The 25,501-nt window shown below is 37.3% G+C and overlaps 4 protein-coding genes and 1 long non-coding RNA gene across 8 annotated transcripts in view; 1 reads left to right on the top strand and 4 right to left on the bottom strand.

Moving 5' to 3' along the window:
* LOC141618074 (uncharacterized) overlaps window positions 1-14,548 on the top strand; it is a 276,232-nt gene extending 261,684 nt beyond the window's left edge. The window contains exons 1-9 of one of the 4 annotated variants that reach the window (XR_012531294.1): window positions 3,520-3,723; window positions 4,485-4,548; window positions 7,042-7,180; window positions 7,348-7,406; window positions 7,510-7,536; window positions 7,747-9,239; window positions 11,205-11,277; window positions 12,171-12,538; window positions 12,642-14,548. This is a non-coding gene — a long non-coding RNA (uncharacterized LOC141618074). Of the gene's footprint in view, window positions 1-3,519; window positions 3,724-3,836; window positions 3,920-4,484; window positions 4,549-7,041; window positions 7,181-7,347; window positions 7,407-7,509; window positions 7,537-7,746; window positions 9,240-11,204; window positions 11,278-11,702; window positions 12,539-12,641 lie in introns of those variants that run through there. The other 3 variants (XR_012531295.1, XR_012531293.1, XR_012531292.1) reach the window with 3 other exon arrangements.
* LOC141618073 (uncharacterized) lies at window positions 6,505-9,370 on the bottom strand. The gene is made up of 2 exons (XM_074435194.1): window positions 7,881-9,370; window positions 6,505-7,799 (listed from the first exon to the last, which is right to left on the bottom strand). Exons 1-2 carry the CDS (start codon window positions 9,262-9,264, stop codon window positions 6,688-6,690), a joined length of 2,496 nt encoding a protein of 831 aa, XP_074291295.1. The 5' UTR covers window positions 9,265-9,370; the 3' UTR covers window positions 6,505-6,687.
* Window positions 14,549-16,240: 1,692 nt separating the features above from the next.
* Window positions 16,241-17,131, bottom strand: LOC141620705 (receptor-like protein EIX2). The gene has a single exon (XM_074437508.1). It carries the CDS (start codon window positions 17,129-17,131, stop codon window positions 16,241-16,243), a length of 891 nt encoding a protein of 296 aa, XP_074293609.1.
* A 16-nt stretch (window positions 17,132-17,147) lies between these two features.
* On the bottom strand, window positions 17,148-18,875 carry LOC141620704 (receptor-like protein EIX1). The gene has a single exon (XM_074437507.1). The coding sequence runs from the start codon at window positions 18,873-18,875 to the stop codon at window positions 17,148-17,150; it is 1,728 nt and encodes a 575-aa protein (XP_074293608.1).
* Window positions 18,876-19,708: 833 nt separating this feature from the next.
* Window positions 19,709-25,299, bottom strand: LOC141618055 (uncharacterized). The gene is made up of 6 exons (XM_074435178.1): window positions 24,848-25,299; window positions 22,306-22,967; window positions 21,775-21,967; window positions 21,273-21,337; window positions 20,955-21,165; window positions 19,709-20,226 (listed from the first exon to the last, which is right to left on the bottom strand). The coding sequence occupies exons 1-6, from the start codon at window positions 25,016-25,018 to the stop codon at window positions 19,867-19,869; spliced, it is 1,662 nt and encodes a 553-aa protein (XP_074291279.1). The 5' UTR covers window positions 25,019-25,299; the 3' UTR covers window positions 19,709-19,866.
* Window positions 25,300-25,501: the final 202 nt, after the last annotated feature.

Raw genomic sequence — 25,501 nt, 5'->3', positions numbered from 1 at the left:
ATAAGTCAAACGGTTGACTGACCAATCACGAGGCCGAGTTATACGGATATCTCGTAGGACACAATTGTGACAACGACGTGGAGTCCTAAATGTTTTATAACATTCGGTGCCAGGTCGTGGATAGGACCTCCATGGTGATCCTAAGAGTCGATTATTTTGACTATCAACTGTCTCTTGAGATTAAGGCAGATTTTGGGTGACTTTGGTTTCTTTCTCACGGTCATCCGTAACGAGGGCCAAGTAGATTGTTTCGGGTCATTTCATGTCGTGCTTAGATCGGCAGGAGTCGAGTTGAAGGAAATATTCAGCCTTTATCGGTACTCGATATTTCTCGGGGCCACTCAAGGAGTCAGAATCGAAATGCATGGCCATGCTCGAATACGGATTCGTTTTATCAGTTAAGTTACTCTCTAGTCGGGGAAACCACTCTTGATACAGATCGATTGTAGAATACGACCTTTGCGGATCCGGATCTGCAAATTGTTTTACATTGAGTGGGAGAAATTTTAAATGGATATGAGAATCGGTTATCGCACATACACTTGTACGGACAAGTGGGAGTTTGTTGGAGTTGGTGTCCTCCAGTTAGTGCGGATAACGTTATTGCACATACACTTGTACGGACAAGTGGGAGCTTGTTAGGGGTGTCCTCCACGTTAGTGCAATGACATATAAATCTCTAAAAGGATCAAAGGGTATACTTTTGTATTATTATCAGTTGGTCCACGTTTATCAATAACGGTTGGCTTGCTAGATAAGTTTGACGTTATTGTCATACAGATGGCGGTGATCAACTGGTCCCTAAAATTCACACCTATAGGATACGTTTGAGAGATGTGACGGTATGAAAAATACAGTCATGTTGATGCCTAATATGACTAAGCGGTTAGTCGGAGTTATTGACTAATAATTAGTCAAACGCGATGTTGAGATATTTATTTAATACGGATTAAATAATAATGGCTAAGGTGAATTAAGCAGTTAATTCGTAAATTGAATATAAACGATTATATTTAATTAATGTATATTGAATTAATTAATTATACAATATTGTCATTGTCGGACAAGTATTAATATGTCGACTAATTCATGCTACCAGTCGATATTTTAATATCCGATATAGGATGACGATTTATAATTAAAACCCATCATATACATTTTAGCAAAACGATTCGGACTACGAGTTAAATAAGGAGAAAGTGGAAAGCCCACTCCCCCTTGGAGCTCACGGTTTGGACGAGTGAAACAAAAGGAGAGGCCTTCTCTCCTTTTGACCTAATCATTGTCATTTTGCACAAAAATTAGGGTTTTGGAGGCACTCTCTCTAAAATCCTAGATCTCACATCAGAAAACTCACAAAAACTCTCTCAATATTGCAAGGCAATTAGAGAGTACTTTCTACCACAAGGGGCATAGTCTCAGACGATCTTGGGTGCAACAATTAGGAGGAAATCTACATTGATTTCTGTTCATTAGGCCGAATTGCACAAGGACCCGAGGTTGATTCTTATTCTTTTATCGTTTCTCTTGTTTTTCGTTTATGACAATTAATCACATGATAATTTGCGTTATAGTCCTTAATTTTAAGGGATTTTTACGGATATTTCCCTACACAATTTTCACCTCTTCTTCATGTAAAGGCATTGGGATGCCTTCCTCGCCCCGATTCCTCCATACTCGACTCGATTCCTGCAGGAAGATACACCAAATCACAGATACGGGGATTGGGCACAAAATACAAGGAAAGGCATACAAAACCGACTCGATATGAGTCGGAATGCGTAAAAGAAAAGGGAAAATTAGGTGTAAATAAATCATATATCACATTATTATAGTACTGATGAAAACCTAATTTATTGGAATTCACTCATAAAGAGAAGAACTCTAACACTTAGATGGGGCTTTCTTGAAATATATGCACAATATGCTATTCAATCTGGATGGATAAGACTGCACCATCACAGAAAAGGGATAAAATTGAAAAGGTCATATATCAAAATATCATACATGGATGATCTGATTCTCACATGATAGGTTTTACCAGAAAGCATATCAGACAATCAACATGACTGATGACTGATAAGTGTGAAAATCGTGTCGATAGGTAACATCCATGTGACAAAATCCAACTCACTATAACATAAAAAATTCAAATAGCATAAGAAGAATCTTTCCCTCAACAAACCACTCAGAACTTCACTATTTAAAAATATACTGGCTGGAAGCACAAATCAAAAACCTACCCTTGGAGGTGAGTGAACACGATGGCATTCCTTTGTTTCTTGTAGATGATCAGCTGCAACACGACGTTTAAGATAACATATGTGCGGGAAAGTCAAGAATGCAACAACATCTGCTACTTTTTTTTAACAAAACGAAAATTTCAATCATATTTTTTTTCTTATGATCATTTTACCCTTGTTTAACTATTTAACTTCTCTAAACTAAATTGGTCAGTATAACAAGATCACTGGTCATCTTTGTTTGCCGCGTATGTTTTGATGTGTAAAAATAATGCTATTAGTTGCTTTACAATTCCTTATGTCATCCCATTATTTCTCTCGGTAAAAATTGCTTTGTGTATTAGTACCTAATACCACAGGAATTGGATATTGACAGAAATTAATACTTTGTAAATTGCCTTACTTTACTTTTTTAACTACCTAATAAAATTTTAAATTATAAATTAAAATTATACAAATTCTATCTGATCAAGATGATAAAGTACGGGTCAGACTAAATATGGGTGGGCTTATACGGGTCACGGGTCGATGTAGAATCAGAATACATGTCAAGATATAGATTGGTATGGTATATTTTATTTGTCAAAAGCAATCATATTCAATACTAATAATAATATTATAGTTAATATTACTTACCATACTTATAGTGAAGAATTTATAAAAATTATATTAATTTAATAAAATATATAAACTTGATTTTTCAATTATTTTTGTAATTTAAAATATTTAAAATAATAAGAATTTCTAATTATTCTTCAAATATAACATATAACAATTAATATTGAGTTAATCAGGCCTGTATTTAACTCATTAATTATTTATTCTACGAAGAAAAACTTACATTTTTCTGATGCAAAAAAAAACTACATTTGTACAAGCTCACTTACAAACAGAACACTATTTAGTTACTCGTGCATAGCGATTATTACTTTTATATACACAAATCATAAAAAAAAAGGTTAATTTATTTGTATATACTCATATTCAAAAAATATATTTTAATGTATTTGTATATACTCATATTCTCACGAGAAAACTAATGTTAAGAAAGTAAACATAATTTCTCAATTGCGAAGATACAATTAGAGACGAATCAATATTATAACCCGTACAACGTACGGACACAAAATCTAGTAAATATTAAAAATAAGTATGTAGATATTATCTAAGGATGAGGTGTCAGCATATTAAGGTAATAGGACACAAGATGGGACACGAAAATGAAACAAGGATACAGACTGAATTAAAATAACAACTTTACTCTCAAATCCTACCTAAACCCAGTTTTTACAAATAAGGTCTCTCGACACTCCACCCTCCACACTCCACACTCATCAGCACGCGTTTTATTTCATTCGAACCTTAGAATATCAAATCGCTCCTTATTCCCTCCAGGCTCGAACCCTCCTCACCCGAAAATGGTCTTGACTAACTTAATGAAGGAGTTTGACGCCCCATCAAGTATGTGGTCTCCCCGATTGTATTACATTATCTTAATTCATACGCAATTTGAGCTTTCCTTTTCTATTCTCATTTTACTTTGGTTAATTATTTGCGGAAAATTCAAATATTTTCATTGGTTTGATGTACGATGACTTATTGTGGTAGGGTACGGTGTACCTAAGAATTTGTCCTCCCTAATTAGGTTATGAATCTTGTGTCTTTGCATTTTTTTGGTGGGTTCCTGAATTTGGGTTTTTATTTGCATCATTACATCTTTGATTTGCTTGATGATTATGGATAGTGCCTTCTTAAATAAGAATTTGTGGTGGAGGTAGGGGGCTAAAAGGGGCTCTCACCCAGCTCAAGAATGAAAATTACCAAGTTTTTATTTAGTTGAAGTTTTCGAACTTTTTTGGAATTTACCTTAGACTATTATCGTTTGCTCCTGTTGAAATTTTTCCCACCCGCCAAGTTCAAATCCCGGTTCTCTCACTGGTTTATACCATTAGTTATTCGTATTGAATGATCTATTGCAAATTGCAATCCAAGTATTGTTGTTTAGATGTTACAATATTAACTTATGCAGTGAAAGATTAACCTTAGAATTAATTAATTACATTCGAGACTAGTTCTTCCGTGTTTGGATTGTTATTCATGCTAATAGGTAGCTCCTTATATAGTCTAGTTTACAGTTTACACTGCAATAGTATAACAATGTAACAATTGGCTAATGATTATTCTTCTGATTAGCTGGCATAGGTAGCTGTCATATTTACATAAGCTTCTATTGTACTTCAGGTGTACTTGTGATTTCATTCGGGATTGGTAAAATTGCAGCACTGTTGGCGGCACCTGATCATAGGTACATCTGTCCTCCTTCCCTTGCGCTCTTTTCGACTGTACTGGCATATTCCTTTTGCGTTCTGTTAGGTGAACGTTGGATTATATTGTTTCATTAACAACATTCGTAGCTGAAGTGGCATCTAATGTAGCATAGTTAGTTTTCATGGCCATTGCATTACTGACAGAGTGACAGTAACTGTACCATATAGTTACAGATTTACATTTTACAGTTCTATCTTTGATCATAATTAAGCATCTTCATACACCTGTTTGCCATCACCTTGAACTACACAAATTTGAAGGAATGACACCAGTCAAGTTGTTTCCTTGTAAAATTAGAAATATTATGTTTGTCGGAGAGCATTCCTTTTGAAAATGCGCCTCTCGTGAGAGTTTTTTGTAACTTAGGTCTAAGTATCACTAGAAAACTGTTACCTAACAGCACAGAAGCAGTCTTTCCTTCAGTGTATGTCCCTGACAGCTGATTTGAGGATAAAACCACATAATATAGTGTTTCCAGATGGATCCTGAAAGCATGTTGGGTCTAGGAAATGATTCGTTAGACATAATATGTCGTGTCAAAGACTCTTAAGGTCCAGTGAGAAAGTGTTTGAGAGATCTAGATAACTTAATGTAACTGAGAAATTGTATGGGGGTGAGCCTGTGAAGTGGTTGTTGGTGAGGAACAGAAGACTGAGATTAGCCATGTTTGCTATCCACTGGGGCAATTTTTCTGAGAAGCAGCAATCAGAAAGGTGCATTCTTCTGATTCAATTTTTGGGTCTTTAGCCATGCGGGAAACACTGTACATTTCACAATGCCTCCGTATTCTAAGGGTTTGAAGTTGAAATGAGAGGTTGCAAATCGATATTAGGCCAATTTTGATAGGTTAGCTATTTCCAAGACTGTACCTTGAACTTGAAGGGAATTTGATGAAATGCCAAGGTGCTCAATCTCAATTAATTGTCCGAAACATTCTGTGGTTGATCTTCCACTCAAACAATTTTCAGGTTAGTGATCTTCTGGGGTACATGGTTGTGCTCAAGAAGCTTGAAGAGACCTTACAGTTTTTAGGGGAAAATTGTTGGTTGGCAATGGTTGGAATATTAACGTCATGTAGAGAAAAATCAAAGAGATAGCATCATCGTAAATTTATTATTTTGGTTCACCATTTAGGTATTCACAGTCAATCAAACGGCAAGTGCAGCCATACAGCCTAACATGCTATAGGATAAAAATTACTAGCAAGGAACGTGCCATGTCAAGCGATTTTGAAGAAAAATTAGGATGTTAGGTATAAATTTTGAAACAAAATTATCTTAGGTGTAAAATTTGAAAATTGGTGTTATACCAGGTATAATGTATTGGAAGACAATCTTTGTCTGAGTTAAGCAGGGGAGGGAGAAATTATTTCCACAAAAATTCCTTCATCCGTAAATTATTGGGTAAAGCGGCCTCTACACAAGAATTTGTGTTCATTTGACTCGTGGGAGGGGAAGAGTAGGCTGCTCCAACGAGTGGAGAAGTAGCTGATCATGCCGTGGTCGTGTGAGTGGGAATGGAGGTGTGGAGTTGGGGTGGTGCAGGGACTCCAGGGAGGGGGAGAGGGAGGTCAGGTGGTGTAAGAGGGAGGACACTGTAGGACTTGAGTTTGTGAGGTAAAAACTGGCTAAACATGTAGCCATCTTAGTGCATTATGAAAAGAGGGATGTGGTGGTGCGGTTTATTGTGAGTTATCTGAGGATTCCGGGGATTTGTAATCGGGAAATGTCAAATGTTTTTGTGCAGGAGATTGTGCCAAGGGAGGGTTGGTGCTGAAGTAGGACCGGTTATAAACCACTAGGGAACTCAAATAAGATCATCAGTTCGAAACTGAACCTACCTGGTCCAAACCTCATTTGTAATTTTCTAGACCTGGAGTTGACCCGATTCGAGACCATCTTGCCCAAAAAATGACCCCAGATTATTAACAGGCGAAGCCTTAAAGTCCATATTTTCTCATTGGTAACAAGCAAGGCAATACAACTTAGCTTGATACACAAATTACACTATGCGAAAGGAAAAGAGAGCATATGTATTACTATAGGAAGGAACACATTATTTTGTACTCACTAATATGAATTATTATAGCAACTCTTAACTAGCCAGAATTCTCTGTTTATGTTCTCCTGAACCTGTCGATTGTCCCTTTGAACGGGGCATAAATTCTTTCAGCAGTTTCCTCAACAAACCGAAAATAAGCATGCCTCCAACTCTTCTTGAACAATAAAGTTCCAACCACACCCCAAAATCCAATAGCAACACCCGACAATGCGCCCAGGTAGCACCACATCTTTTCATGCTTATATTCCACGCCGCCGTCTCCATGATCATCATTTGTCATACTTGGAGGTGAGTTAAGTTCAGCGCATTTCTCCGGCAAGGGAAACCCACATAATCCTGAATTTCCGGCATAAATAGATGGGTCGTCAAGAGTTTGGAGTTGATTACCAGTTGGAATTGGCCCATGCAGGTGGTTGTTGGACAGATTCAAGACGCTTAGCCATGGAATTTCTGACAAGCTTAGTGGTATTTTCCCAGAAAGCATATTATTTGACAAGTCCAAAGATTCCAGTAACCGGAGTTTGCCTATATCATTAGGGATGGCTCCTGTAAGATGATTATTTGACAAGTTTAATTGCATTAGTTTTGAAATGTTTGTGAGCTCCCCGGGTATTGTGCCAACTAAATGATTGTAGGATAGATCTATTATAGAATGAGTCCCATTTGTTCGAGAGAACTTCTCCATTACCCCCTTGATGATTTCCTGAATCTCCAGGCAGGATTCTTCATCGCCACCATGCTCACTGTCGAAGAGTACGTAGCCTAGACAACGAGGTATGTGTCCAGTCAAGCTGTTCTGTGCAAGTTCCAATATTGTAAGATGTGGAAAATTGCAAAGTTGTGAACTAATGTGTCCACTGAAATCATTCCCTCGCAGACTTAAGAATTCAAAGAAGGAACCAGGGTATACTTTCTTAATTTGCATCTCTCCAGAAAACATATTGTCACTAAGGTCTAGAAATTCCAAGGAGTTACTACCACTTAAAAGTGAAGAAGCATTCTCTCCTTCAAAGATTTCTCCTGATAACAAATTTTCGGACAAATCTAAGACGACGATTGTTTCCAGGTGTTTCAGCCAATTAGGTATTGTCCCTGAAAGCATGTTGTTTTGTAGGTCTATCCACTCCAAATAACAGCCATCGGAAGTAATATGGTGGGGAAAGGATCCTGTTACAAAAGTAGTTGTGAGAAAGTTGTTGGAAATAAGATGAAGAAATCACAAGTTAAAAGATAAGTTGGACTATTAACCTGTAAGTTTATTACCGGCAAGTCGCAAATCACCAAGATTAGTGAAATTCCAAAGCCACTGAGGCAATTCTCCTGAGATACCAGTGTAAGAAAGATCCAAGCTTGTAATTTGAGTTTGGTTCTTTAGCCACTGGGGAAACACCGTGTTTATTTCACACGAACGAATTTCAAAAAGTTGAAGTTGAAAGGGAGGGCGCCAATTGGTACTCAAGTTGAGTTTGATATTATTAAAATTCATATTCAGGTAGGACAATCTAGACAGGTTTCCAATACGAGAGATGGTACCTTGGATGGAGTTTGATGAAATATCTAGATGCTCAATCTCAGTTAAGGGCCCTAAAATATCTGGGAAAAATCCACTCAGCCTATTGTTTGACAAATTTATGTGTTTCAAAGCGGATAATTTTGCAAGAGATGCAGGGACTCGACCTTGAAATCGGTTGTAAGATAGACCAAGGTAGTTCAACTTTGTGAGTTGCCCAAGCTGTGATGGCAAACTACCATTTAATTTATTTTGGTATAGCTCTAGGAATTCAAGGCGCCTCAAATTGCCAAACCAGATTGGAATAAAGCCACTGAGTTTATTGTTCTCGAGAGATATTGACTGAAGGGAAGACATATGTCTAAGGAAAGATGGGAAAGGGCCTTCAAAGTTATTGGAACCAAGATCAAGGTGTTGGAGGGTTGAAGTATTTGTAATGAGAAGCTCTGACAGATGACTGTTGTGTAGAGAACACGCCCATAGGTTAAGTGCCAACAAAGAAGGAAGCGAAAAAAGCACTTGAAGAGTGTGATTTGCTTGGGACATATTTATACCGCTCATGTCAAGAGACTGCAATTTTGAAAGAGCAGATGCCCACTCAAGACGTTTTTGTGTATTAACCAGATACCCTCCAACACCACTAAGATCAAGGTGTATCAAATTGGTGAGATTGCCAATTTGTGGGGGAAACGGGGTAGAGAAAACAGCACCAGAGAAGTTTAGGTATCTCAAGTTGGTCATGGATCCTATACATTCTGGAATCCGACTGCCACTGAAGTTGTTCTTGCTTAAGTCCAAGTGACTTAAGAACTTGAGTTCCAACAAAGCTGAACTGAGTTCAGAAGATACTAAACAAGTTGTATAGTCAACATACCCCTGCGGATTTCGGAGATTTAGCTTAGTAACATCACCAGTGACATTGTCACAACTAACTCCACGCCAGTGACAACAATCATCACCAACCCAGGAAGAAAGGAGACGTTGAGGATCTCGGGTGAAGCTGTGTTTGAACTTTAACAGAGCTTCTAATTCATGCCTTTTGCATTTTGTAAAGCTTACGGATGAGTGGATCATCAGCAAAAGCATAAATGCAACAAGTAAGCCTGATTTCCTCATCTTCATACACCAAAAATGCCAGTTTCAAACTGTGTTTTAATTCTGTGGATGAGGTTGATTGATTGTCAATTTTGGGCTGGGTGGGGGCAAGTATTTCACTTCAGAAAGACTTACATAATGGGAGACAAAGTCAAGGTCTCTTGTCTTCCAAGACCCCTTCTTAAGTCACAATGTCACATCTATATCAAAGAAACTTTTTGTGGTCTCTTCCTATGTACGGACTGAGACATTCTCTTACACTGGAGTAGTTTACAAGTTAGTGAAAATCACTCGGTTTTAAGATGGAACTTCATTAACTTACGGTTAATCCGTCACTTTTTCGAGGAAAAAATTGCAGTTTTCTTCCCAACAGTGAGTTTTACAATTATTGATACAGTAATATTTATTCTATTTATATCTCGAAAGTTGAGACTATTCAACCTAAGTCAGGGTCTTTTCTCATTTCCACCCCACCCTTACCTCGCGAGCATCTAGATTAGTCTTAAAACATAGAAGTATTTCACACGTTTGCTTTTATAACCGAAATAGTTCAATTTTGACCCGTAGTACAAAGTTCTAAAATTCTTTTCATAATTTATCTACAAACTAATGAAAAGATGGTAATTTAGTGGGGGATAAGATAAAGTTGTTACAAATATGATTATGATTATAGTGATAAAATAAAGGTTTACAGTGTTAGTGATAAAACTAATAAATTTGCATAAAAGAGATTGCTGCAAACTGTATATAAACAGAGGAGTGGTGGAGGCAGGGGTGGATTTAGCCATAATTTACTAGGGCTATAGCCCTAGATAAAATATCAAATACAAATTTGTGCGCCAAGAAAGCATAACCACAAAGTAGCACAGTAACCAAGTGATGCGAGTCTAGTGGCATCGGGTTTAACCTTCAAAGCTTGCCAATGGGCAGGAGTTGAGAGGTCCCGTGTTCGAACCCTAGGCTGCGCAAATCATGCGGTTATCGGTCCACCGGGGACTTTAAAAATGCCGGTCCTTCGTACACCAAAAAAAAAAAAAAAAAAAAAAAAAAAAAAAACAAAGTAGCACAGTTGGTTGTTGAGCTGTATAATTATTAACGGGACAGTCGTTCGACTTCCCACAAAAGGAAGTTTTTGGTTGATTTTCTTTAATTTAATTAAATTATTTATTTTTCTCTCCTTTATTACACTTTTTCACCAACCACTTTCTTTTAGATTTTACCTGGTTCATTCCGGATCCTTAACTCTATTTCGGTTTTTAAAAATCGTTTTAATCTTTTCTCTCGATTTAAATTTTAAGTTTTTATAAAAGAAAGACGGAATTCGATTTTAAAACCCCTAAGTTTATCTTGACTTTCCATTATATTTTCGTTCTTCCTTTTTGTTTTTCATCTTCCCTTTTCTTATTCGCATTTTGAGGCGTGCGTTCACCCATGGACGGTTCGAAAGGATGATTCATGTCAGCCGACCCCAAATCATTTTGGGATTAAGGCTCTGATGTTGTTGTTGTTGTTGTTGTAGTAGCGGAGCCGTAAAATTTTATTTATGGGATTTCAATCAAAATATTAAGACAAATTTTGTGTAAAAAGTATAAATTTATTTTATTTAACCCACAAATTGGACAATATACACTAAAAATTTCACTTTTCAGTGTCTAAGAATCTGAAAACTCATACATGGATCTGCCAACGGTTTGAATTTGTCTTTAACCAATACGTTTCAATTGTCGATAAATCTAGCCCTAGATGGATTTCGTTCCTAGTTTCGCCCCTGGGTGGAGGAAAATAATTACGAGTACATTTCGAGACTAATTCTCAGGCTATTGGATGATTATTCCTGCCAATAGGTAGTTCCGTATATAGTGGAGTTTACACTGCAGTAGTTTAATACATAATTGGCTAATGATTATTATACTAATTAGCTGGCATAGGTAACTATCATATTCATGGAAGCTTCTATTGTATTTCAGGTACTGCAAGTGTACATGCGATTTCATTTGGAGTTGGTTCCGTTTCTGCACTCCTGGCCGCACCTGATCATAGGTACATCAGTCCTAGTTTCCATGCGATCTTTTCGACTATACTGGCATATTCTCTTTGCATTCTGTTAGGTGAACGTTAGATTGCATTGCTTCATTAATAGCCTTTGTAGCTGAGGTTGCATCTGATGCGGCATAGTTAGTTAGCATGTCATATAGTTACAGACTAATAGTATCTTTGATCATAATTCATACACCTGTTTACCTTCACCTTCACATGCATAATTCTAAAGGGTTGATACCAATCAAGTCGTTTCCTCGTAGATTTAGACTTATTATGTTAGTCAGAGAGCTTACATTTCAAAAATGCACCTGTCCTGAGAGTTTACTACTATAACTTAGGACAAGCATCATTAGAAAACTGTTACTAAACATTCTGCGGTTTTGATTAATGCAAATATACTACACATAAATTCATTTACTATGCAGGGGAAAAAGAGAACATTTAGTATATCTATTGGAAGGAACGCATTAATTTGTATTACTAGGGCTACAATAATTCCATCACTAGCCAGAATTCTCTGTGTTGGTTGTGTTGGTTATCCGGAATCCGTTCATCCTCACTTTGAAGGTCACATAAATTCTATCAGCGATTCTCTCAACGTACTGGAAATAAGCATACCTCCAACTCTTCTTGAACACTAAAGTTAAGACCACTCCCCAAAATCCAGTTGCAACACCAGACATTATGACTAGGTAGAGCCACAGCTTGTCGTGATTATCTTCCACATCATCATCTTCTTCACCGCCATTATCGTCATTTGTCATCCTTGGTGGTGAGTTAAGTTCAATGCATTGGTCCGGCAAGGGAAGCCCGCATAATTTTGAATTTCCGGTATAAATAGACGGGTCGTCAAGAGTTTGGAGTTGACTACCGGTCGGAATTGGCCCATGCAGGTTGTTGTTGGACAGATTCAAGAAGCTTAGCCATGGTATGACTGACAAGCTTTGTGGTATTGTCCCTGAAAAATTATTATTTGACAAGTCCAACGATTCCAGTAACTGCAGGTTGCCTATATCATTAGGGATGCCTCCTGTAAGATGGTTATTTGACAAGTTTAATTGCATTAGCTTAGATATGTTTGTGAGCTCCTCAGGTATTGTGCCGATTAAACTATTGCTGGAAAGATCTATTATAGAATGAGTCCCCTTGGTTTGAGAGAACTTCTCTGTTATCCCCTTGATGATTTCTTGAATCTCTAAACCGGATTCTCCAACATCGCCAACATTCTCACTGTTGAAGAGTACGGAGCCTAAGCAGCGAGGTATGTGTCCAGTAAATTTGTTCTGTGCAAGTTCCAATATTGTAAGATGTTGAAATTGACATACTTGTGAGCTAATGACTCCACTGAAATCATTCCCCCGCAGACTTAATAATACGAAAAAACCACCTGGATACACATTCCTTATTTGCATCTCGCCAGACAACATATTGTCACTAAGATCTAGCAATTCTAAGGAGTTTCGACCGCTTAAAAGAGATGAAGCATTCACTCCTTCAAAGATTCCTCCAGATAGCAAATTTTCAGACAAATCTAATACAACAATCGTTTTCAAATGTTTCAACCAATGAGGTACTGTCCCTGAAAGCATGTTGTTGTGAAGGTCTAGCAACACTAAACTACAGCCATCACAAGTAACATGTCGTGGCAAAGAACCTGTTAGAGAAATGGTTGTGAGAAATTGTTGAAAATAAGATCAATACATTCATAAGTTAAGAGATAAGTTTGATGATCATTAACCTGTAAGTTTATTGCCGGCTAGTAGCAGTTCATCAATATTTGTGAAGTTCCAAAGCCATTGGGGCAGTTCTCCTAAGATACCAGTATAAGAAAGATCTAAGCGTGTAATTTGTGTTTGGTTACTTAACCACTGTGGAAATGCCGTGTTTATTTCACAAGAATGAGCTCTAAGTTCTTGAAGTTGAAAGGGAGGCTGCCAGTTAGTTCTGAAGTTGAGTTTGATATTGTTAAAATTCATATTCAGATGGGACAATTTAGAGAGGTTACCAATGTGGGAGATGGTACCTCGGATGGAGTTTGATGAAATATCTAGAGACTCTAGCTCGGTTAAGTTCCCTAAAACATTTGGCATCAAGCCACTTAGCTCATTGTTTGACAAATCTAAATGTTTCAAAGCTGACAATTTTGCAAGAGATGCGGGAACTGGACCTTGGAATTCATTGTATGATAGATCAAGGTAGTTCAAGTTTGGGAACTGTCCCAACTGAGATGGTATACAGCCATTGAGTTTGTTTTGGGACATGTCGAGGTATTCAAGGTTCCTCATATTGTTGAGCCAGATTGGAACATAGCCACTGAAGTTATTGCTGCCGAGAGAGAGTGATTGAAGGCTAGACATATTTTTAAGAAAAGATGGGAAAGGGCCTTGAAAGTTGTTAAAACCAAGATCAAGGAGTCGGATGGTGGAAGTGTGTGTGATATGAAGCTTTGATAAATGAGTGTTGTGTAGAGAACATCCAAACAAGTGCAGCTGCAACAAAGAAGGAAGTCTAAAGAATATTTGAAGAGTGTCGTTTGTTTGGGACATGTTGAGATAGTCCATGTTAAGATATTGCAATTTCGTAAGGCCAGATGCCCACTCGAGACCTTCTCGTGTATAAATCATATAGTCTCCAGCATTACTAAGATCAAGGTATATCAAATTGGTAAGATTGCCAATTTGTGGGGGAATGGGACCAGAGAATCCAGCACTAGAGAAGTTTAGGTATCTCAACTTGGTCATGGATCCTATAAATTCTGGAATCCGACTTCCAGTAAAGTTATTCCAGCTTAAGTCCAAGTGACTTAAGAACTTGAGCTCCAGCAAAGCTGAACTGAGTTCTGTTGATACCAAGGAAGTTGTGTACTCACCGTATCCTTGTGAATTTCGGAGATTTAGCTTAACAACATTACCAGTGATATTGTCACAGCTAACTCCGCGCCATTGACAACAGTCATCACCAGTCCATGAAAAAAGGAGACGCTGAGAATATCGAGTGAACCTGTGTTTGAACTTTAACAGAGCTTCTAGTTCATGTTTTTTGCACTCTGTCAAGCAAAAGGATGAACGGATCATCAGCACAAGCATCAATGCAACTAGTAAGCATGATTTTCTCATCTTTACATACCAAAAAAAAAATAACAGTTTCAAACTTTTTTATTGGTTTATTGTTATTTGATCTTATGCTGAATGAGGCAAGGTTTAAATTTCAATTTGTAAGACTGGTTTTGTGGGAAAATTCAACCAAATTAAACTTGAAAGCATTTCACACATCCATTTCAAAGTTAAGGTTGATTGTCTTCTAAAGTCACAATGTAACTTCCATATGAAAAGAAAATTGTTAAGGTCTTGTTCTCTGTATAAAACGAGTCTTTCTCTGTATAAAACGAGTCTTTCTCTTACATCAGTAAAATGTCGCTCTCTTTTCCTCAACGGTCAGTTTTAAAGTAGTCAAGGAAGATATTAGTTCCAGTTTTTGTTGCCTCATTATGAAAAAATTTCAGCAATAATACTATTTTGAAATTATGATGTAAAGTTATGTAATCATTTTACATTTTATGTATTCAGAAGGTTAAGACTATTCAAGCTAAGTAAAGGTCGTTTGTCAAATCTACACCAACCCTTATGTCTTAAGCCTCCAGGGTTGTTCAAAAGCATTTCACACATCCATATCAAATTTACATTAACACCCATATGATTCAAAGTCAAGGTTTTACACTTGAGTCTTGATTTCTTCTTACCTCGTGTATGGCTCTATTTTATGAGCAGCAGATTACAATCGTTGTATTAGGAGTCATTTGGTTTAGAATAAATTAAAAATTACTCCCTTTTAAAGTCCAGTTTTTTAAAATTACTCCTTTATATAATTTTTTCCTAAAATTAGTCCCTTAAAAAGCACTTTTATCAAAAAATGTTTCAAAACACTAACTTAAGTTACTTATTTGGTCATTTTATGAACTTATTTCGTTGGTGTCTTAGCCAATTTATACTTTGAAACGTATAACAATGGAGAATAAGTTCAAAACCAGACGTAATAAGTCACCTAAATTGGAGTTTTGAAGCATTTTTTGATAAAAGTGCATATTGAGGGAGTAATTTTAGGAAAACATTATATAAGGGAATAATTTTAGGAAACAGGATTTTAAAAGGGAGTAATTTTTAATTTACACTTTGGTTTATGAATGTGAAAGGAGATGGATAGAAATGTGATATTATAGATGTATTGATTTAGAAGCCCTTGCCACTTTGCTGTTGTTTGGTTTGATCATTTCTCCCATTTTAGGGGGGAATGAAGTTCAAAACTTGATGGGATAGTCAAGTATGGAATTGTGGGGGTTTGAGACGAATTTCCATTCTAAAGTATCCCAACCAAACGTTAGAAAGAATGAATCAAGTCAATTCAAGTCGATTCCCTAAGCACTCAACCAAACACCCCCTTAATTTATTTGACTCGTGAATTTACAAATTTTAGTGTTGGATAAATAGCATATTTACAGTTTTGAAGGATGATTTATGTCACCGACCCCATATCATGTTGGTCTGAATCTACCAATTTGCACTATCTTGCAACTTCAGAAAATAATCTGTCACCTACTCCAATTGTTGATCACTTACCAATTTTGTTTTGGGCATACCATTAGTTATTCATATTACAGTAGGTCCTGCTTAGGACAGTCTTAAGTTAAGACATTTCACAATCCCCTTTTCATTTTAACATTATTTAAATTGATTGTGAGTGCCATCTTAACTTAAGACGGTCTTAAACCAGAATTTGTGTTCACATTATATGATCAATGATTGCATGGGTTGTTGTTGTTTAGATGCTCACAGGAATGTTGTTGGGATACAAGGTTTTTGTCTTTGCATTTTTGAGAGACCAAAAAAAAATTTAAAGGACATACATTGTTTGGGGAAGTAGTACATAAGATTATCCTCAGTTATGATGATGTTTAACATTTACAGTACTATCTTTGATCATGATTCAGCCTCTTCATGCACCTATTTACCTTCACCTTGAACTGAACATAAATCTTATTTGCAATCTCCTCGACAAACCTGAAATAAGCATGCCTCCAACTAATATTCAGCACTAAAGTTCCGACTACACCCCAAAATCCTGTTGCAAACCCAATCATTATAGACTGGTAGAGCCAATACCTTTCATGTTCGTGTTCTTTCTTGTCATCATTTTCTCCATCGTGATTTGTCTGGCTTGGAGGAGAACTGGGTTTGTTGAAATCATCCTGCAAGGGAAACCCATATAATCCGCGATTGCCAGTGTATATAGATGGGTCGTCGAGAGTTTGGAGTTGGCTACCCGTTGGGATTTGTCCATGTAGATAGTTGTTAGACAAGTTTAGGCTGCTTAATGCTGTTAAGGAGGACAGGCTATCTGGTATTGTCCCGGATAGATAGTTGTTTGATAGATCAAGAGATTCCAATGATATCATGCTGCCTATTTTTTCAGGAATACCTCCTGTAAGATGATTATACGATAAATTCAGTCCCACCAAGGTAGAAATGTTTGTCATTGCTTCTGGTATTGTTCCGACTAAATTATTATTTGAGAGATCGAGATTGGACGCAAGCCATGATGGCCCGATAAAGACCTCCTGTTGTCTTTTGATGATTTCTGTAACTTCTATCCTTGGGTACTTTGTCTCCCCAATACTCGATCTTTGAAATATCAAGCCGAAGCAAGGAGGGATTTGTCCTGTGAAATAATTGTCTGCTAGGTCCATGAATACTAGGTCACTAAGAGAGCACAATTCTGAAGGAATGACACCACTCAAGTCGTTCCCTCGTAGATTTAGACTTATTACGATACTCAGATTGCTTACATTTCGAAAATGCATCTCTCCCGAGAGTTTGTTATAAACTTAGGTCAAGAATCATTAGAAAACTGCTAGTTAACAAAGATGAACCATTCTTTCCTTCACTGATTGTCCCTGACAGCTGATTTGAGGATAGATCTACATAATATAGTGTTTCCAGATGGCCGAGCCAATCAGGTATTGATCCCGAAAACATATTGTTGTGAAGGTCTAGATAATGTAATTCATTAGAAATAATATGTCGCGGCAAGGGTCCAGTGAGAAAGTTGTTCGAGAGATCTAGATAACCTAACGTACCAGAGAAGTGATGTAGAATTGAGCCTGTGAAGCGATTGTTGGCAAGGTACAAGAGACTGAGATTAGTCAAGTTTCCGATCCATTGTGGCAAATTTCCTGAGAAGCCACAACCAGAAAGATCCAACCTTTCAATTCGATTTTGGGTCCTTAGCCATTGGGGAAACACTGCATTTTGTTCACAAGGGGACGATATTCTAAGGGTGTGAAGTTGAAAATGGGGTTTCATATCGAAAACTGGGTTTAGATCAAGATTCTTACAATCCACATTTAAGTAGGCCAGTTTAGAGAGGTTAGCTATCTCCAAGACTGTACCTTGAAGGAAGTTTGATGAAATGTCAAGGTGCTCAATCTCGGTTAATTGCCCTAAGCGTTTTGGGATTGATCCGCTCAACAGATTTCTCGACAAATCTAGAAATCGGAGAGTTGATAGTTCTGTGAGATTTGAAGGAATTTGACCTCGAAATTTATTTGTTGATAGGCCCAGGTGGTTTAAGTTTTTGAGCTTTGTTAGTAGAGATGGCAAATTGCTGTTTATGTCGTTCCCGCTTAGATCAAGGTATTCCAAGTCGTAATTAGTGCATTTGGGGGAATTGTCAGAGGGTTCTAAGATCTCTCCAGTGATGATGTTTCCGGATAAATCCAAGTGCTTGAAATTACATGGATTGTTCATAATGTCCCAAATCCCTCCCTCTATATGGCTAAACTGGTTGAATCCCAAATCAAGAAACTCAAGCTTTTTGAAGTTTCTAAGCCATTCAGGAAGCGACCCGTTGAAGTAATTGGAACTCAGAGAAAGAACTTTAAGAGAGTTCATTGTTTTTGTAAGAATAGACGGAAAAGGGCCTCCTAAAATGTTTGAACTAAGGTCAAGGTGCTGAAGCGCAGGAAAAACTGTCTCGAAAGTATTGAATAAGTGTTTGTTTCGTAGTCCAGCATCCGAGAGTTTAAGTATTAACAATGAAGGAAGCCTGGATAGTACCTGTAATGTATCTGTTGCTTGGGAAAGGTCGCAACTTCCTATGTCAACAGACTGCAATTTTGAAAGATGAGATGCCCATCCTAGACTTTTAGAAAACAACCCTTGATAATTACTATCACAGTTTGTTGAAATGTTTAGGTATCTCAGATTGGTAAGGTTACCAAGTTGAGCAGGAATAACACCAGAAAACCCGGCTTCAGACAGGTCAAGATACCTCAACTTCACCATAGATCCTAGAAACTCCGGAATTCTGCTTCCATCAAAGTCATTCCAGCTCAAATCCAGGTGAGTCAAGTGGTTGAGCTTCTGTATAGCCGAACTGAGGCCATTTGACGATAAGGAAGACTCGCTCTTGCTATTGCAGCTTGTGGTAATGTCATAAGGATAACTATGTAAGTTTATCTTGATCACATTGCCAGTGACATTATCACAGCTCACTCCTCGCCATTGGCAGCAATCGTCACCAACCCATGAGGAAAGGCGGCTCATAGGGTCTCGGCTAAAACTGTGTTTTATCTCGAGTAAAGTTTGTTGCTCATGTTTTTTGCATTTGGTTAAACTCTTGGGTTGCGCTTCGAGTGGTTTGGACAACAATGAGTTAATTATCAACCAAACTATCAATGAAGACTGCCAATATTTCCTCATAATACCAAAGAGGTTAAATTTGAAACTTAGAATGGTTGTTTTTTAATACTCAATTTTTTTTATTATGAATACTGTTTCGGTATAAGTAGTGGCGAAGCCAAGGAGGCCAGATAATGAAGATTTTAGTTAAAATTTCCATATTTTTTTAGTTCAGATTAATGTATTACTCATTTGCCGTCTTAAGTTTTTTCGTCTCCCTAGCTATAAATCTTGTCACCGTCACTTGGCAAGAGAACACAACTTTTGACTATAGTCTATAGCTATGCTTTTTGGGGGGGTTATTCGTTTATGTAGGTAAGACCTTGTAAGGTTATTTTTTGTGAATATGATGAGTCAATCAAGACGGCTTGAATTGCTTTGTTTCTTCTATACCAATTTCAATGGAGTGAGTAATCATGTCGTTAAGGAAATGATTATGACTTGTTATAAAATCGCATTCTTTGAAAGGTGTTAGGACGAATTAGTGCTCATTTATAAAGACGAAAATACATTCAGTTCCTTAAACGAGTCTCAAATCGAGATTTAATACCATGGCTATGTCGACATCTCTAGCAGTTTCGTACATGTCAACATACCATAGTTCCCCTTACAGGAGTCTTAAAAGATGTACTTGAGGTTAATCTCGAGTTAATCAATACGTATGTGATTTGAACTTGATTAATCTAAAAAGGAGGTAGATATAACCTGGCTAAATTTTTTATATATTTGATGTTGAAAATTCTATGATCAGTACCAAGACTGAACACAAAACAGTTGGTTTACAAACTATTACGAATACAATTTTAACATCTCCTCTATATACCTATTCAAAGCATGAAATCCAATCTCTGGCTACCTATTGTTGCTTATTTTGATTACTCCAATAATTATTCTCCCAATTCTCCACTTGTTTCTCTGCATTATGTTTCCTCCTCAACTGGGTTAGTAGCGAAACCCGGTCATAAGGAGGTGGCATAGCGCACGGATTTTTATCCGAAGGACTCATCACCAAAGACTCCTGCATAAAATTCTTCTGATAATCTTCTGCATTGCATGCCATGATTTCTGAACATAGCTCAACAGCATTTCCTATGGAGGGCTTGAATTTGAATAGCTTGGCATATTCAGTCAGCAGATGTAGCATGTAGTCATATACATAATCCATTTTCACGTCTTCGTGGATGAAGTCGCTAGCTGCCTTTCCTATTGCCTGTGCCTGTTATATTCACGAGAACAAATGTCAACCAAGAGATAATGCATCCCCATGTATCGACCATTAAGATGTTTAAACATTGACGTGTCAGCTTTTTGCGAACTTGTATTTGAATTTAAGGCCGTCTCACAAATTTTGGAGACTCGTGTCAAGACTACAAATTTGAGCAGTTTACCCACTAATATATGGAACTCTGCTGCAAATTATAAAAACCAACTTAATGATCAGTTAAGCATACAGACAGATAGTGTGTATGTGAGATACTAAGGAATTTACCCCTAAAGCCCTCAGTGAGCTCTCTGTTTGACATTGCAAATGCGATGTCTCACTAGTGCGAAATGTATAAAAAGGCATGGTATTAAATCTAGGACGCAGCATAGAATCGTGACAAGTTATTAAGGCTTTGAAGATTGGCGCAGTGACATTTTGAGGGTGTATAATTGGCTGCATTTGTAGTTTAATATGACCTAGATTGGACCATGAGAGCAATTTTATAACTAAATCTTAAAATGAGATTTAATACTATGCCCTTAAATAATACTCCCCTGAAAGTCTGAAACTGGGAATATCTCGGATTTAGGATCCATTGCCTAGTTCAACTGTAGTAATCCTTCAGGAAATCTCAGAGGACTCAGTTGAATATTTCAGCCTCCACATAGAGCAGTCTGGTTTATTCTAAGAAGCAAAAACACAGTGCGACCAACGAGAGAACGGCAAGCAAATAAATTTACCTTTTGCTTGTGACTGTTACCCCATTCAACAGCGAACTTAATAGACCTACATTTGTCATTTTCCTTAATAGGCCAATAGTGTTGTATAGGCATCAGGCCTCTGGAAAAGAAGTCATAGTATTTTGGCTTCACTAGTAACGTTACAGAATCACAAGCAAGGATGTACTTCTCACTGACCGACCATGCTGACCCTTCAATGTAGATCTTATACCTTGCCATACAAGAAAGTGAAATCGTCAGGCATGTTTATCTTATCACGAGTTCAATTTTTCATGTCATACCAGAAGTGTAAAAGACCAGTCATGAAAATAATCGTACTTGTCTGTGCATTGATTGGCCAAGTTCGACTGCTTAAATCCCCCCTGTACTTCTTTACCCCAGTCCTGCATTTGATATGGTGGAAGGGGAGGCAATACATATGTCAGTATTTCAGATTCTAAATGATTGGTCAAAACAAACATCACGTTTTCGTTACTCTAATATGTACGATATTTTGTGTTTTCACTTCAAAGGTAGTCAAAAACTCTTTACCATAAAAAAAAAGTAGCCAAAAACTCTATGTTCTTTGGTTTCAGATGGGAAAAAAAAAAAATGCCCCGCTGATTCAGCCTGTTTTGTCGTTAAATGTAGCGTTGTGTAAATTTGACTCCTTTACCTTGTCATTTGCGAGATTCCTCAAGGCATAGGGGTAATGTTCTTAATTATGTCGACATTTTCTTGTCATGTCAATGGCAGGTAGAGGTCATTCAATTCTAAAACACAGAAATGCTGGAAGAAGAGTATAAGACTACAAACGAAGCTTTGAGCTGGAGTTCTTTACCTGTGCAAAGATGCGAGCTCCCCAGTCCTGTTTGTCAGAGACATTACACTTCATTAGATCCATCCTGGTTGGTGCAACAAGAGGATTTCCTTTCCAGTAAGCATAAGGCTTTCTGTCCAAAAACCTGGTCATCTTATTCCCTTCTTTTATTTCCTTTGAAAGATGTTGCCATGGTTTGATGTTAATCTCAGCCCTGCACAGAACATTTCCGAGTAAACACCTAACAATATGGAACGAAAATGTAGGTACGGAATTCCCAGTTCTCTCCTTAACACCTCTCATATATGACCTATGTTACTCCCTTGCCATAGATTACCTTTACCCATTTTCCCCACACTTGACACTAAAACGCGTGTGACCTTGGACACGCTATTTATAGCCAAACAATTGGCTTTAATAGAACACTTGGGCACACATCTGCAGTTAGCTGCATCTCAACAGGCACGAGTTACATGGTACACGATAAATGATACATGCACTTTAACAGAGAAACTCCAAGTTTGAATATTCACATTTATTTCCTGAACTTACCATCCCCAAAACGACCAGTCGGGAAAAACAATATCCATTGTGCTTTCATCCGCACAATAACGAAACAGAGGAGGAACAGAGCCATTTGGCCAAGGATAGTGTTTCGATATGACTGGCCAATCAATGCAATCAAACATGAGCTCCAAATCAGGTACTCTGCCAGGGTATCTGCGCAACAGCTGCAAAATTCCCCAGAGTGTGAAGATGTCCCTAGTTTGATACACCTTTTTGAATCTCTCCACATACGCTTTTCCATTCAATATCACCAATCTGAAATCAGCAGTTTTTTTAGCCATATCCACCATTTCATGGGTGATACCTTTTTCTCTCCAAGGCTTTAAATCTTCATATATCCATCGAAAGTAGTCAGGACATGTGGGAGGAGGTGGAGCATTGGGATCAACTTCTGTCTTTTCAGGGTAATTTCTTGGACAAGTTTGAGTGATGTTACTATCGGAACATATGATTGGAAATTCAATTTTCGTCTGAGGCCTTGCTGGTGTCTGAACAGTTTGGCTGAGAGGGTTATCATTCTTCGGGGGAATTTCAGCTTTCACGTGAGGTATTTCCTGTATCTCAGGAGATTTTTCGTGAGAGACAGTAATGCGGCCGACCTGCTCCCCTTCTGAAATAATTTGTTTTGTGGAAATGGCAACAATGGGCTGCAAGGGACAACACAGCAGGATAAAATGTTAAACCGCATTTCAAAATTGCTAGAAGTATAAACAGGTGTCTTAGAATGACAAACGGCTTCAAATATAGCCAAAATCATTAAGCTCCTGCTACCGCAGCCAATAACATGATTAAGGTAACTTCAATACATGACAGGATTAATCACTTGCTTCAGCTAGTTGGAACGAATACCACAAGACAATCCTAGGATTCAAAAATCTTCTTTGTCAGCGGAAGCACAAGACAATATAAAGAGCGGGGCATTCAGATCTGCGGCCTAATACACAAGCATTCGGCCTGCATCTAACCTTTTGTACACATGAAGTCATGAATGAGCTTCACAACAGAACACTCCACCCCTAAAAGTAAATCTATCGTATCGGTTTTACAACAACTTGTCATAAACTGGATCTCTATAAAAGATACTAGTGCCATGAAAAGTGGTGAAAGTTCACTCATGATAATAAAAGGTTACAAGCTAGTAAGCTACTAGTAAGATTATAGGAATCACCATATATGGTAAAATGGTCATCGGCAAGTTTACCCCAAGGTCTCAAGGGCTCCCGCAAATGGCGGAATAAGTGAGTCCGATGTGCAAAGTTTTACCCCATATGTTAGCCAGACACAAAGGTTGTCCGAAAGACTTAAAATGACAAATGAGTCGAAAATTGTACCAAATGAATGTTCCTATACAATTTTTTTTTTAAAAAATGTAACCAATTTACTCCGTCATTTTGTTTTATTCTATCGTAAAATTCAAAACCAAAGAATAAAAACTCTCGGGCTCCATTGGAAATGAGAACATATTCATTGATCGTAATAAAAGGGATTGCTAGCTAGTAATGTACACGAGGCGACTTAATTTTCGGTATAACCTCACCCAGATAAATGTAATCCCAGAAACAGCAGTGAAAATATGGACTAAAAATGCACGCTAAATATAAAAAATCATTTAACAGTTGACCACGTCCACACATTGGTCTTTCCAAGTGATTAAACAAAAATAAAAACCATTAAACCAAGATTAACTAACTCTACTGATTAATGCAAACAAAGATCCAACATAATATCACAATTAATTTAATCAACTTACTAGACAACCAACGCTCGTCACGAGATGACCAAGTTGAAAAGTCTAAACGGGCCCCACTTTCCAGGGATTCAGATGTCGGCTCTTATATAAACACCTCTCATTTTGAAACATTTAATGATAACCACAAGCTTAAAGTCCGGACACATTAGTCAATACGGCGTCGTTCCGCACATTCACCATTGTTTTACGACACCGTTTTGGTCGGTACGACTCATTTGTGAATTCTTGTTTCCACACTCTTTTACAAAAAAAACAAATTCTCATTGAAGACATCACATATCCGGATACCATTTTATCTCACCATGTACCCACTTTTCTCTCTCTGCAACACTATTCATGTGGTCCCTTTCTCCACTAACCCATTTTGTTACTATTTTATCTCACAAAATATCCGTCACAAATGGTAACCCGTCACAAGGGAGACCCATTGTTTACAAAAACGTCTAGCTTGGGATATTTTAAATTAATTCTAATTACAAAAAAAGTTACCGACGACTATGTTGTAAGCTTGAGATTATTTTAATTAAACTAATTAAGAGTATCTCAAGTTTACAAGTTACAACATAGTCATCGTAAATTAAGCTGTTAGTATAATAAGACGGTCTTAAACAAAACTAACTAATTAGATTGCAAAATGTAGAGATATCAGCTAGTTTAGCTAGTAGTAGTCCTATTACTCATAACCTCGGTTTAAATCCGGTCAACATTAAATTTGCCGTTGGGGCCCCTCAAATGTAATAAAATAACAATAAAAATAGAAAGAAGAGAGGAACATACAGAAGAATCGAGGAAGCGCGTGGAGAGAAACGCGCCGACAAGGAGAGAAAGAAAGAAGAAGAGAAGAACAGAGGATCTAGCTGGTGATTGGATCAACGGTCGCCATAACATGTCTGAGAATTGTCGGAAAACACCCGATCCTTTCAACTTATTTTCAAAATTGCCATTCATGCTCTTCTCCTTAATAGTATGTACACTAGCCTAGTAGCTAGTAGCTAGTAGCTACTTTAGCTTAGCTTATTTAAGGAGGTGGAATTAATGCAGAAATAAGTGGGATTAGAGCTGGAACTAGTGTGATTAAGGAAGTGATTAGTGGGAAGCAAGGGAAAAACTGTAGAGAAAGGAAAGGGAAAGAACGTGGGAAATGGAGTGGAGTGGAGTGGAGTGAAGTGACAAAAGTAACCAGTGTATAATGGGGAAAAAGAGGTGACTGAATTATTTAACATAAATTATTGTTCGGCGGATATATCTCTCTTATAAATTAAGAGAATTTAAAAATTAACATCATTAGCTTTCGTAATAGTATAAAAATTATTTTGTTTAAAATTTATTGAAGTACATTACTTAATGCTCAAAATAAAATGACGAGAAATATGTATAATTGATGAGATACTACTATTATTAAGTAATTTATTAAAAATAAAAAAATTCTAT

Source organism: Silene latifolia, chromosome X (assembly GCF_048544455.1).
Source record: "Silene latifolia isolate original U9 population chromosome X, ASM4854445v1, whole genome shotgun sequence".
Classification (NCBI taxonomy): Eukaryota; Viridiplantae; Streptophyta; class Magnoliopsida; order Caryophyllales; family Caryophyllaceae; genus Silene; species Silene latifolia.
This window is presented reverse-complemented; position numbering and strand designations above follow the sequence as displayed.

Coding starts and splice junctions, on each gene's coding strand:
- LOC141618055 (XM_074435178.1), bottom strand. CDS start 25,018: ATGAATGGCAATTTTGAAAATAAGTTGAAAGGATCGGGTGTTTTCCGA. Junction 22,968..24,847: donor CGCGCTTCCTCGATTCTTCT/GTATGTTCCTCT, acceptor TGTCCCTTGCAG/CCCATTGTTGCCATTTCCAC. Junction 20,227..20,954: donor GTAACAGTCACAAGCAAAAG/GTAAATTTATTT, acceptor TGAATATAACAG/GCACAGGCAATAGGAAAGGC.
- LOC141620704 (XM_074437507.1), bottom strand. CDS start 18,875: ATGAGCCGCCTTTCCTCATGGGTTGGTGACGATTGCTGCCAATGGCGA.
- LOC141620705 (XM_074437508.1), bottom strand. CDS start 17,131: ATGCATTTTCGAAATGTAAGCAATCTGAGTATCGTAATAAGTCTAAAT.
- LOC141618073 (XM_074435194.1), bottom strand. CDS start 9,264: ATGAAGATGAGGAAATCAGGCTTACTTGTTGCATTTATGCTTTTGCTG. Junction 7,800..7,880: donor TGCCGGTAATAAACTTACAG/GTTAATAGTCCA, acceptor CTTTTGTAACAG/GATCCTTTCCCCACCATATT.